Raw genomic sequence first — 14,113 nt, 5'->3', positions numbered from 1 at the left:
AAAAAAATACTGTTGAGGAAAAAAATTATAGTAGTAATATAAAGTAAATTTATTGATATACATACTCCAGAAATAATATTGAAAAAGGACGTTTAATTTAAAAAATATTCCTATTTGTAATTTGACACCACCTCGCGGCCTAGAATTCGTCCGGTTGTTTCACTTTTCGCATCGTTAGTACCAATATTCGCACACGCCCTCTATAGTTTTAAAGGCGCTCGAAATGTAACCGTGTCGCGTGCAATATGCATAGAAACCCGGAAGTTCGGCCTAGGGAATCCTTTGTGTTTGCAATGTAACGTTATAATGGCATACTAGTTGTTTGTTCATTTTAAATGTCATATATAATTAATATATATATATTTTACAGGAATAGGCTGGTATTTGAACATAATTTATTGGCACATCAACAGCAGCTGGTGAATGAATAAGATTGATAACACCATCCAAGGTTAAGCACCTGTACTGTCTGTAGGGAATTCTGACTGATTCATAATACTCTGTAGCCTACTATATCATTTCAGATTGTTGGGCAACGTTGTTGAATTTTATTGTTTTTCAACATGGCATGTTTGAAAAAAAAAATTTAAGTCACAGCAATTAAAAGATTGTGAATAAAATAATAATTAACTTTATTGAAGTGGTTAATACTATAGATATTATGTTGAAACATCCCGTTGTCTTCAGGAATTTATCCTTAAGTTTATAGTAGCTACATGTACTGTGTAAAAATATGATTGATTGGAATGGAAGAATGTTAATTGAGCAATGATATTATTTGCTAAAATGGTAATAAATGTTGGCAAAATAAATATATACATACACACATTTCTATTTGGACAATTACTGTCTCATCCATTTTTTTTTATTTTTTATTTTTTTTTAAAGATTATTATATTCATTATTTTCCAGCTATCATAAACATCTCTCGCATCGCCAGTCAAGCTCTGCCAACTCCTCATTGGTCATGCTGTCCAAGTCAGTAATGTCTGTACACGCATGATGGTACCAGCGTGGACAGCCCTCACAACCGATCCATACATCTGGGTTGTCGTCATACTTCTTTTTGCACTTGCTGCAGATGTTTTCATCTATCTGTTGTGTTCTTTTTTTGGTTTTTAATTTTTTTTTTTCGTTTTCCATTCGTTTTTCTTCTCTGACTCTCTTTCTTTCTTCTTTTGCTTCTTCTTCTTCCCTCTTCTTTTCTTCCTTCTCCCTCAGCATTTCCCGAAATATTGTTCCCGATATTACATTCGGCAGCACCTTTTTATTTGCGTTCGCTTTTTGTTGATATTCCCTTCTTGGGTAGACCAAGTGCTGCGCAAGGGATGGCGAAGTGTACGAAGTTTCTGGATGCCTTCCTACCGAGGCTGATGGTCGCCTAGGAAGGGGAACGGTGTGTGACGTCCCTGATGTTGTTGGGATGTCGTGAGGTGGTCGGTCAACGGTGTTAAGTTTTTTCCATGTTTCGTACATGGGATCCGGCACATCGTACCCTTCTCGAAGCCGACGATGGTATGTGGCAATCAAGTCAGGACCGATGGCGGATTCCAGAGCAAGAAGGGCGGTCTTCGTAGGTGATGATGTTGATGTTGTTGTTGGTGGTTGTCGTATTGGGGTGTTGGTGGAAGTAGATGCTGGTGTTAATGACGTGTGGTCGTGGTAAACGGTGGAGGGCAGTAGCTTGTCGGTGTCAACGGCGGCAGGATTGAATGGAAATAAACCACATTTCCGAAATCCAGAAATGGCATTTTTCGATTTTGCGCCCTCTTTCCATGCCTCCGCAAACACCGAAGAGAAGGCTTGCTTGGTGACAACTTGACCAGGATGTTGTATGGTGTACTCGCGTACACAGTTGTACCAAGACGCCTTGACCGACTTGTACACAGCCACATCAAGAGGTTGGATAATGTGACTGGCATGTGATGGTAGGCAGTAAAGAATGATGTCATTTTCTTTACAGAAGTCGGCCGTCTCTAAGTTGATGTGCGATACGTGCCCATCCACAAATAAAATAATAGGAAATGGAATGTTGAGTGATCGAACAAAAGGATGAAAATGGTTTGTTATATATTCGTAAAAGATTTCGGAATTCATCCAGCCGGTCTTCGATTTTGCAAAAGACGAATCGGCTGGTGCACCATCAAGGGGGTCATAGGCAAACCGAACACCCGGAAATATGATCAGCGGCGGAATGTATTGCCCTATTGCATTACATGCACCCACGACCGTGATCTGTTGCCGGGTGGATGCCGTTTGTTGGTAGACATTCTTTGCCCCCTTGGGTGCAATGACCCTCTCGGTCTTCCCTTGGAGAGGGAAGCCGATTTCGTCTGCATTAAACAGACGACGAGGGTCAGCGAAGACCTCCTCGTTCTTGCTCTCCACCATGTAGTCGGAACACTCCCTGAACCACCTCTGGATCTTATTGACCGTCACATCAGCACGTTCCCTTCCTAGTGCCTCAGGTAGGCGCATCGATAGTTCTTGATGACGACGTAAAAAATTACGCGTCCATCGACGTCCAGGCAGATTATCGACGAAGGGGTTTGGTCTGCCATCGGCATCCAGAAACTTCTTAACTACTTTCTTCATCTCCATCATCGTCCTTCCATAACCAATCTTCGCCATCCCTATCGCCCATTCCACTAGCTGTTCCTCTTCCTTCTTCGATAAAATCGGGTCTGGTCCTTGAGTCGATTCGATGGGGGTTCTGCCGCTGCACTTATCCCGAATTGTTGATTTAGGGATGCCATACATTCGAGCAGCTGCCCCATATGAAAGCTCCCCCTTCCTTACCCGCCCACAGGCAATACGGACAACCTCCTGGCTATACTTTCTGTATTTACCGTCTTGTAGTCCAGGCATATCTAAAGTTTAATAACGATGAACGGTTTATTTTTTTAAACTGTTTTTTTTTTTCACAATACTAAACACAAATAAATGACATTGAACAATAAAACGCAACATCAAAACGGTTAAAATAAATATGCCAAACAACAGCATTAAACAATTAACACTTAGGGTTAAAAAAGCAACTTATCTGTATTGTATACATGAGTGATTTAGATGTTTCAGCATCAGTATGTTCATTGATGTCGTTTCTCTGATGTCAGAATGGATCTTTGATTTTATACGATCCAATCCTAACACGGGAAAATATCTGATGCTACACTCGTTCGAAGGATTCCAATACAAATGTTAATTACAACAAACAAAAATGATAAGTAATAAACAATGTTTTCTTTGTAAATGTTATATATTTATTGTTAAATATTAAAAATATAATTTACACTCTGTATAAAATAAACGGTACACGTACTGTTCAATGTGTAAATATTTCAAATATAAATACTGTTTAAATTATTTGAAGGATGGACTGTGGATAACCTTTAAAAAAAAAGAACATTTAATTATTATTTGAATAATATTTATTACAATAATGTTTATTAATTATGCCAATTAAATAACATTAGTTAGCAGGCCCACACGTGTGTGCTTACGACATATACCTCACGTACTAATTTTTTTTTTAATGTTCTTGATTTAATTCTTGATATAAATCTGTAATAAAAAAAAAAAGTTAACATTTAATTTTTATGTTTATTTAATTTTTTAAATATTTAGGCCTATAGCTATTGAATAAAAAACTGTTTTATTGAGTTATATTTGGTTAAAACGCCTAATTAAGACGGCTAAGAAGCATCTAATCACCCAAAAACAGTATATTATTAAAAAATTGTATAGCGCCACCAACCGGGCGAATTTTGAACCCAACTGGATTTTAGTGACCTAGTATTCGCTCACCTTGCCCTGTATTCGTTCGATGACGTAAGCATCAGACGAACAAATTATTTTTGTTTGGCCAGTTATCAAAGACCATATAAATCATAAATTACAAGTATATCTCTTTAAATTTAGATTTTTTGGGCTTTTGCACGTGGCCCATACTCGTTAGCTAATTGCGTAATTAAGAAAAATTCAAATTTTGTACCTACCTTGACTTGCAAAATATCGATTTTTTAATTCAAAGTTTCGCGGTAAACTGCTCGGACCTACGTTACGATCGAAGCAGCGAAGTAATTTTACAGTTCAGTGAACAAATTATTTTGATTGGTTGATGGGTTATGTTTATAAATGAATATTTATAAGTGGGCGTGTGAAATCTGACACCGTGTGAAATCTAGGTCATATACCCTAGGCCTAGATACCTAACAAAATAGGCACTCTCAACTCAAAACAAACGGCTCTTTTCAGAGCCACCAATCAATAAAAAGTGATTTAATAAGTTTTGCTTGTCCGTTTATTTTCTTATTTTTAAAAGCCAATCTAGGAAGGGCCTGGGCTTATTTAAGTTATATAATTATAATGAATCAGTATAGAAATAACTAGGCCTAGGCTAGAGAAAACAACTAGCCTAGGCCTAGTAGGCATATAAATACAAGGGAAGAGTGATAATAAATGAGACTTGACTTGACTTGACTTGATATAATATTTCATTCTTCCTAGCCGGCCTAGCCTATAATACTCTATCAAAGATAGTGTAGTATCTATCTACACTACACTACACTACACTATCTTTGACTCTCTCTCTTTCTATCCATTCATTTTTTTGAATGCCGCCCCCTCTCTGTGTTGCATTATTGGGCGGCGCACACACTCTACACTCAGAGCCATATATATAAAGAGTTACGACATTGAAAATTAGAAGCCATTTTTGTGTCAAAGAATTCGCACGCTGAGGGCGCGCGCGTTTCTTTTGTATAGCGTTTTCCTATAGTTCATGCATTATTTTTAGATTTTTTTGTCTATGAAATAACGCTTATATTCCGTTTTTATTTTAGTAATTAATTTTATTAATGGTATTAATTTGGTAACATATATATATTGTGTCTATAATAACAAAAGAATAAATGCTAGGGCCTACATGCAAGTCAGGATACATCAAAGCATGAACCAATACAAAAAACACACAAATTCACCCCTCTTTTTATACAGTATATGGCTCTCTGTGTGTTTTTGACACAAACTTTCAGAGACTCGTTCATCATTTCATTTGTAATAATTTGCCTTTATTATTTTAATATTGTTCATACCCTATTCAATATATTAACAAATATATCCACGACACTTTATTATTTTATTTAGTCATCAAAACATGCATTATGAATTGAAAATATTACATAATTGTTATTAATAGGACGTAGTTATGGGATGTTTCGTTCCAAAATCAATCAATCGAACTTTATAATGTATTAGCGCACGCGCGCGCAATATTCTTTGCCGCAAGTACTTATGTACGCTGTGCACATCAATATTTCACCGTAAAATGTGCAATTACATTTTTTTAAATATAAGAAAAAGTTTAAAGTATTTTCTTGCTCCTATACTTTACATGCAATAACGGAGACAAGTTTGACACAAATTGATCTGCATATCACGTGACTATAATCCAATGTCGTAACTCTTTATATATATGTCTGTCTACACTCTGTTGTACTCTTCTCTTTCGCGCCACGTGTCGTGGTGGCCGCGCCACGGTGGTCAATGGAAAGTTCAAACGCACTCTCGCACCCAAAAAATATAGAGTAGGCCTAATAATAGTTGGTGGGTAGGTGTAGGCCCGAAAGCAACAGAAAAATAAGACTGATGCTAAAAATCGATCAAACATCAATTAGTCAACATTTTACATTTATATATATATATATATTGTTCTTTGCCTGATTTGTTTATATATATATATATATATATATAGGTTATATTAATAATAAATTTAAAAGCTAAGTTTGGGTTCCCACTAGAGGTAGGCACGCGCAGCGCAAGCACACGTACGTAGACCCAACGAGCGACTGTAAAACAAATCTATTTTTTCTCCGGATTTTAAGGAGCGACTTTAGATTTTGATGTATTGCACCACCTAAAAGGTCAACCAACAATTATACAAATCTCCTCATATCGAATGTTTATAAACATTTTCGAAACACCCTGAAGTTGAAGGTCAAAGGAGAGTCGATTTATTGGTAGTGCACGCTCCTGAGTCGATTTTTATTTATATTTGTGCAAATTCGTGTGTGGCACGCATTCAGATCCGTTGTGAGGTCTACTGTTGTACGAAGAGGAAGAGCGTGAATGAAAGTTGCATGTTCTAATTAATATCATTAATTAAATGTTATAGTTGGATGTTGTTGTTCTTTGGTAATATTCTTCAGATAACCAGGTCAGTATTGTTTTGCTTCATATTATAGGTTCATCATGAGTGCATTGCATGCAGCAATGAAAGACGAATTTGCGGCGCGTATTATAGTAAAAAGATTTAAACGTGCGCGACTAAGTTTATGATGACCCATTCACAATGGCCAGCCGGCCTACGTTTGATGATTTATCATTATTGGATACCCTCACTCATCCCCCACACCACCACTGGGCAACTCCTGCCCCATGGTCCGACAGTTCGGGTTTACGATTGCATCTCATCATCATGTATAGATAGGCCTAACTGTATACATGTGCATTTTGATTGAGATGAAAAAGTATACCTATTTTTATTTTGATCAGCGCTAATTCACTCATGCCTTATAGTCTCTTATGTATTGTATTATCTTTCTTATAGAATGGCATCCACCTCTCCGAATAAGAATCGCCCTAAAGCTTCCAATTAACTCGTTTGTCCATTGGTTAATAGCCGATACTTTATCCAGTATTATTATTGGTTGAAACAAATTGTTACGTCATATCCACTTTTACTTCTTATGCAAACAAGTTTGTGAGACACAAGGTGTTTAAAAGTGATCTTGATGTCTTATTTTGATCTTTTATAGCTCATCTTGACTTGGATATAGCCTTTTATTGAAGATATCAACACTAACAATTCTCGACAATTTTTAAAAGTTACTGGTAGCTGTCTATCAAGACATTTACTGTTCATTGTTGTGAAGTGGATATATCATATCGTGTGCAGATAAAATTAGTCATATATGTTTCTTCTGTAAGCATTAAACCTTAAGCGAGATGAAGGTTGGAAACTCATAATATACACCATAAATATGCTGATTTATCCAAAGGAACATTTTTACTAGGAGTGGATTTAAATTTTGTGCTATACAGAGATTGTTGACTATACGATCGCACCGAGTTATTTTCGGTTGTTTGTGTGTGCGTATTTCGTTCGATATAATTTATAATGGCGATGTTAATAATGGCGAAATTCGGAGTTTCTGTTTTTGTTTTAATATCACTTTGCTCTTTCTGCACACGCGCAAATGCGAATAGGTAAGTCTTAATTTCAACACTTGAATAATTTATGTTTGACAAGAACTTTTTATTTTGGAGTATACAATGTTTTAAACTTTACAATAATAATAGGTGACAAGTATTAGGCCTATAATGGCAGGCCTCGTTGTACTAATTTCTAGTATCTTAATCGATGACTGAAAGGCATGCATCTAACCTTTAACATCCGTTTAAGTCTAATCATTTTGATGTTTTTTTATACAGAAGGAAGCCGTTAATACGGTTCAGTCACTAAGGAATTTGTAACTTATCCCAGGGCATGTGGCCTCGACGTTATAGCATTGTTTCCATGTGATAGTACAACTACATTGCTCAAATCTATAGGTTTACTTTATTTTCCACCACATAATAAAACACGATTTTTACGTTAACGAATGAAACATTTGACTTTTATACCGTTTTAATATTGAAAATCAAAATAGTGATCTTAAACATGTATTCTGTACTCACTTTTTCCACGTTTAGATATGAACATGTTTAGGTTCTAAATACATTCTAAACATGTAGTCTGTATCCAACTGAACACATCAGTGCGTGTTGATTCTTAAAAATGTGGAGCAATATAAAAACACGTTTAGGTTTTAAACATGTTTAATTTGCCATGTGTGGAGCTTTTTTCCGCCACAGTAAAATCATGCACGCAACGCTAAACACGTACATAAACATGTTGACTGAACATAGTGGCATGTGGACTGCTAAACGAGTAGAGGAAAACAACATGTACATAGCTATAAACACGTTTAGGTTTTAAACACACGTCTAAACATGTAACTACGTGTTTAAAAGCTAAATGTGTGGAAAAAGTGAGTACAAAATAGATGTTTAAGACCTAAACACTATTTTGTGGATTGCTTCTAGTTGCCCTTTACAGTCAATCTTCAGTTTGGGTGTCTTAGGAGAGTGGAACGTAAATCTGTTCCTCATCCGATTTCAACATTCCGTTAAACGATGTGCAGGTTCTCCTGCCCCGAAGCAATGGAAAACGTTTCATCTAAATCTTTAAGACTTAGTTTTAAAAAAATGTCTCGAGTTATATAATTTTCATAAATAAATAAACTTTGATCGATTGCTAAGGATATAAAAATTAACATTTGCTTTCTAAGACAGTAATAAATGTTAATGTTGTTATTTGAAATTTCTCAAACATTGCAATTTGAACAGTTATTTTCTCGTTTATTTTCACTTCTTTTAGCTTGCCTAATACTCCCACTACACAACTTTCCGGTCTTAAATTCGATTATAAATATTGCGAAAACTTAAGAACTGCTGAATCAAAATGCTGTGATATACTATACGGGAAGTACCCATTAAGAAAAGCCGTCTACCAAAACACGTTTGGTTGATTTCATAATTATGTTTTTAAAATCAGCAGCTCGATAAACTTACTTGACCTTAAATAATATCGTTAATTTATATTAGTCTGCAAATGAATCCCAATGTTACATTTTATTGTTCTGCGACTCATTCAGGCCTTAATTTTGTCGTAACAAGTGTACCGAGTTGCAATTTGAATCATTCTTGTGAAAATCAAGTTTGTTTATCATAAAATTACCTACTTTACAATTTACTGGACTCAATATTATCGAGATATATTCTCTATTAAACCAATACAATTCACTTTGTACCTGCAGTAGACCCACACAGAAATGTTACCGCTGCAAATACACGTTGCGGTTAAGTGGAAAACTTAGCACCACATAACTTGCGATTATGTAACTTTGCGATTAAGTGGGAAAGTTAGCAGTAAATTTGCGATTACGTGGAAAAGTTAGTAGTAACTTTCTTATTAAGTGGGAAAGTTAGCACTGTAACTGTAAAGTTTGCGTTTAAGTAGAAAAGTTAGGTCTTAAATTGCGGCGAGTAAGTTGAATAAATTAGGACTTAACTTGCGATTAAGTGGAAAAGTTAGCACTGTAACTTTACGAGTAAGTTGGAAAGGTAGGACTTAGATTGCGGCGATTAAGTGGAAAAGTTAGCAATGGAAGTTTGCGATTAAGAACGTTAATACTACTGAGGCAGGGAAGTGAGAATAAAGAATTAAATGAGACACTTTTCCAGACATTCAATTCAAAAGATATTTATTTACATCCAACATAGGCCCATAGGACCACAGAAAACAATAATGATAAAATGGACGAAGGCGGATTCACAAGATCCATCGCTTGTGGCGGGATTACAAGTTAAGTTAATATCTTTCTGTAATCATCATATTGTGTATTAATTAAAGATATCACTTTTTAGGGGTTATCTAGTGACATGCCCATCAGTATTAAGATCGACCACAACTGATACGATTAGTGTTACAATATTCCAACCATCTGAACCTGTTTTAGTAAATGTGTCACTTATTTACGATGGGAAGGAAGTTTCATCAACACAAGAAGAAATTTTAGGTAAGTTTCTTGCTTATTCTTTTAGTTAAATTTTCAATTTGTCAGTGAAACCCATCATTTTTTTTGTAACGTGCGCGCCGTCCAATTTTAATTTGGCCACCTGCAGCCATCACGTTTGTAATTCAACTGTACCATCCATCTAATCGTTATTCTTCGTTTTTGACCTTTTTATTTATTTTTGTACCTAATACATTACGATTCCATAAATTCAGTTTATGTTTATAGCAGTTTGTTTGAATCTACCGCATAATTAGGTGTATAGTGTACAGTACATAATTGCCTATGTTGTAGTAAAGAACCTCAATAAAAAAAACACATGTATTTAATGCCAATATGTTAGAGTTGATAATGCCAGAGTATTTCAATTAAAATTTCAAATGTTGAACCCTATTAAATTGTATACATTTCATGTTTCAAAACAGTACTGCAGTGTATAATTTATACTTCATCACATTCCTTGAGTTTTAACTGGTTTAATGCTATTTATATTTACAGGAAAGGGGAACATTGATTTTAAGGTAAGAATACATAATCAAATAATATGAAACTGAATTAAAGACCTAAACGCATAATAAGTATTCCTAAAAATACAATTCAATAACAGAAAAGCCACTGCATGTTAAGCAATACACTAAATTGTGTAGCAGATTTCGACTCTAGAAAGGAGAGACGTAGATGGACTTGGAACCAATATGATTGCCACTCGCTCGGTTTGGTACATAAACAAACAACATATGTAATTTACCGTTCATGATAGGTTTGATATTCTCTTTTTAATTATATAGGTCTCGGTAAGTTTCCACAATCCACTTGTTCTTGTCTGACCCTAGCGCTCTACTTTACCAGCTTCTACCCATCCAACACGATATAAAATATACATAAGCTGTATTTATCAATGTCATGCAATATTTATCAGTTATAGACAAATTCCAAGAATGTGAAGAGTTTTTTAAAATATATCAGATTGTCTAAACGGACCAAGTCGCGTTTTTGTCATTAGCAGCTTCTTATTTAGGGTTTCCGTGTAAATATTGTGAGTACTCCGCAATATTCACGACGTTATGTTTGTTTAAACACAACTTTAATGTGATCGCTACTCACGTTTAGCCAATTTAGACTAACCTTTCCATCACCTGACAATTTCTTCTCTTATATAATGTCTATTTCGCAAGCGATTAAAAGTAGGCTTTGTGTATATTATAAACATTCCAAGATTGGGTTTATTTAGTTTGTTCACCGACCGGTTCGGTTCATTGGATCTTGAAGAAGGATATTGTATGGCAGGGGCGTTTTCTAAATAAATCAATTATGGCCTAGTTTGAAGTACCCTCAGTATAGGCCTGTCAGTCAAGCACATATCCCTCTTGACGGCGAAAATAAATGTGTTCAAATTTTTAAAGAATAATAAAAGTGTAATTACTCACAAAAATAGAGAAAACCACACAATTTTCATACCTCCATGGAGAAAACGATAACCTTTCGTAGGCCCATTGGATTATGGTAAATTAAAATAGGCATAATGATGTTTGATGAAATTACAATAATGTTGGCATACTATAAATGATATTTTCGTTGATTAAATTTTGAAGAAAAAAACTAACGTGATTTTAAAAATGTAGGTACCGAATCTACTACGAGGTGAAGCCATATTAAAAGTATGTGGAAACTGCGTTCCTGGAAACAGTAAAGAATATACATTTTTTAATTCAAGTCTTGTTCGTATTGAAGAAAAAGGATCTTCTGTATTTCTTCAAACTGATAGACCAATTTATAAGCCCGGTCAAACAGGTTAGTGACATTTCAGATCGATTTGTTTACAAAGTGGGCAGAGCTTTCGCGTTGTATTTTGGGAAATAGCGTTAAGTTAACGTTTACGTGCTCGTTCGAAAACTCCCTTAACTAATGTAATACCTTTTTTTGACCATTAAAAGTTTGTAAAAGTTTAAAAAAAGTTAAAATACAATAGGCGGCGTCCTGTATTATTGTTCCCGTTTTGTGTATATTTTCTTCTTGGTGGAAAAATGTTGTGAAAAGAGGAAAACAAATAAAAAGATTAATTAATAACATTTATTGCCCATTTGGTAATCCAGTATACAGTGTAATTTTTCCAGATTATAATAAGTGTCTAAGAATTCATGTATTGTGTAATAGTAGTAGTCTTCAGTTTAAGAATCCGGTAAGTTAGGCTCAAATCACTGATTGACACTAGGTAGGCAGCAGGCCCAGCCGGCCCAGCAATAAGCTACACACAAGCACACCTGTATGTGACATATTTGCTGCTGGGTTAATTACAACCTGGGCCTAGGCCTACACTTGTTTACGAGATATTTATGCATTTGTCACACGTGTCATCTGCATTAAAAAAAATGTCATAACTTTTTTATCTGTTTGTTTTTTTACAGTTCTTATCCGAGCCTTTTTGGTGGATCCAGATTTGAGACCAAAAGATGCAGAGGTGAAGAGAAATAAAAATTGGAAAAAATGATTAAAATAATAAAATAAGAAAATTATACAAAAATCATACATTTTATGCAATGTTAACTAATAGTAATACACAGTAATTTTCAAACATTTGGTGTATTTGATTGAGAACTTTACCATATTGAATTGAGTTTTTCCGTTGAGTATTTTGAACATTGAGGTTGAACAAGCTTGTTAATTTGATAGTAAACATTAATTGGCATTTAAATAAGCAAAGTACTTTTCTCTGAGCACAAAGGTTTTCCAATTAAATATGCCAATTATTACATTACTTAGTTGTTACAACTAAGGACAATGTTCCTTTCTATATTATCTTTTCCTTTTATCGTTTCTATCTTTATTTAAGCAGCAAGAAATGGTTAATGTTTAGTAGCCATAAAGTAGGATATATTTTCGTCAAGGTCAATAACTCTGTCAGTAGGCCTAACTCCCCAAGTGCTGGAAATTATCAAATCATTTTTGTGAAGTTTAATCAATCAATACAACCTATATATAACCCAGCCACCCCTAAGTTTTCTCCTAACTAACCAGGGTGCCTGTTAAGTTGTAAATCCAGTGTACTGTGTTAGCTATAACAAGACTTTATTTTAAGAAAAACCAGCCCGGTTAATGGGTGTCCTACTAAGCGTAGTAAAAAAGTCCATTTAAGAAAATTACCTTGAATCATACTTATCGAGATTTAGAATTTTAAAATTAGAAACATTGTTATTTGTCCAGTAGTGTATAATTGACCTAAAAATCCAGTCTAAAAAAAGCTAGTTAAGTAACTAGTTTATTCCAAGAATTTAATATTTTAAAATAAACCAAACCATTCATGAAATAATAATCAATAAAGCTTTACATGTTGTATCACATAAAGTTTTTTAACTGAAATGTTCTAATGTTATTCACTTCTAGATATTTGCTTATGTGGTTGACCCCCGGGGGTCACGGATGATACAGTGGGAAAATGTGAAACCAATGTGTTGTGGTAAGATCTTTTGTTTGTTTTGCTTGTTTCAAAGTACAAAGATGGTCTCCAAGTGGAATGCCATCTTTAGATGAGTAGTAGTAATTAATAAAGTCTTCCACCCCAATAACATTTACACACATGGGAAAAAAAATTACGTAAACTAATAAAATATAAAAGAAAACAAAGCTAAAATCTTATTTCAGCAGTTAATTATTTTAGTAATAATAATTTAATTTAATAATTCATAATATTAAAATATCTAAAGCAACCAAGAATATTTATATATACAGAAGTAGAGCATAACTGAAATAATATCGTTAGTGTTTAATATCTGACTATTAAAAATGGCTGACAACCTCACAACTTCCTTTTAAACTCTTATCTGCACTGTTTCAAGTTTTATCAATGTTTTCTTTTCAAATTTCTTTCTGTTTTTTTTTGTGTTACAGGAATCTTTAACTTAACCTTTCCTTTGTCGGATCAACCTATTTTCGGAGAATGGTTTATTTATGCTGAAGAACAGGGCCAAGTATACAACGTTAGCTTTGAAGTCAAAGAATATGGTAAATTCAAATATTATTTTAAAGATATATTGTCCCCCTAAAAAAATTATTTACCTGAAAATAATGTTATTGAAAGCAAAAAATACTTAAAATTTCTGTCAGACAATAGTTTTTGGTTAAAATTACTTTTGTCTTTTTATAAGTGAAATAATTATTTGTTTTTGTTTTTTTTCTACAGAAGTGAATAACTTTATTAAAACTTTCAAATGGCCTATTCAAAGTCTGATTTTGTAAATCTTTATTTTTTTATGATTTTGGAGGACATTACAACTTTTTTTAATAATTTTTGATTAGAAAAATATATTTCGAAAGTGCAAAATTCTTTCATACTTTTTATGATGTATTCTGAAAATAAGATGCAGAGGATATGACCATTTATGGAATCGTCACTGCACTCACTTGTATAATATGAATAAAAAAAATAGTGTAAAAGC

At 34.2% G+C, this 14,113-nt stretch overlaps 2 protein-coding genes across 2 annotated transcripts; one reads left to right on the top strand and one right to left on the bottom strand.

Moving 5' to 3' along the window:
• Nucleotides 1-92: 92 nt before the first annotated feature.
• LOC144858543 (uncharacterized) lies at nucleotides 93-4,108 on the bottom strand. Its single transcript, XM_078714684.1, has one exon. The coding sequence runs from the start codon at nucleotides 2,866-2,868 to the stop codon at nucleotides 916-918; it is 1,953 nt and encodes a 650-aa protein (XP_078570810.1). The 5' UTR covers nucleotides 2,869-4,108; the 3' UTR covers nucleotides 93-915.
• A 2,730-nt stretch (nucleotides 4,109-6,838) lies between these two features.
• LOC144858544 (C3 and PZP-like alpha-2-macroglobulin domain-containing protein 8) lies at nucleotides 6,839-13,679 on the top strand (the record flags this gene model as incomplete). Its single annotated transcript, XM_078714686.1, has 7 exons — nucleotides 6,839-7,269; nucleotides 9,532-9,683; nucleotides 10,179-10,201; nucleotides 11,303-11,471; nucleotides 12,086-12,138; nucleotides 13,062-13,134; nucleotides 13,566-13,679. Coding segments are annotated over exons 1-7 (673 nt in total), but the record flags the coding sequence as incomplete, so codon positions are not given.
• Nucleotides 13,680-14,113: the final 434 nt, after the last annotated feature.

The sequence above is a fragment of the Antedon bifida genome, unplaced genomic scaffold, assembly GCF_963402885.1.
Source record: "Antedon bifida unplaced genomic scaffold, ecAntBifi1.1 scaffold_77, whole genome shotgun sequence".
Taxonomy (NCBI): Eukaryota; Metazoa; Echinodermata; class Crinoidea; order Comatulida; family Antedonidae; genus Antedon; species Antedon bifida.
Note: the sequence above shows the minus strand (reverse complement) of the source record. Positions and strands in the feature narration are given on the sequence as shown.

Bases quoted from the DNA above. Each gene is read 5' to 3' on its own strand.
- LOC144858543 (XM_078714684.1), bottom strand. From the start codon at position 2,868: ATGCCTGGACTACAAGACGGTAAATACAGAAAGTATAGCCAGGAGGTT.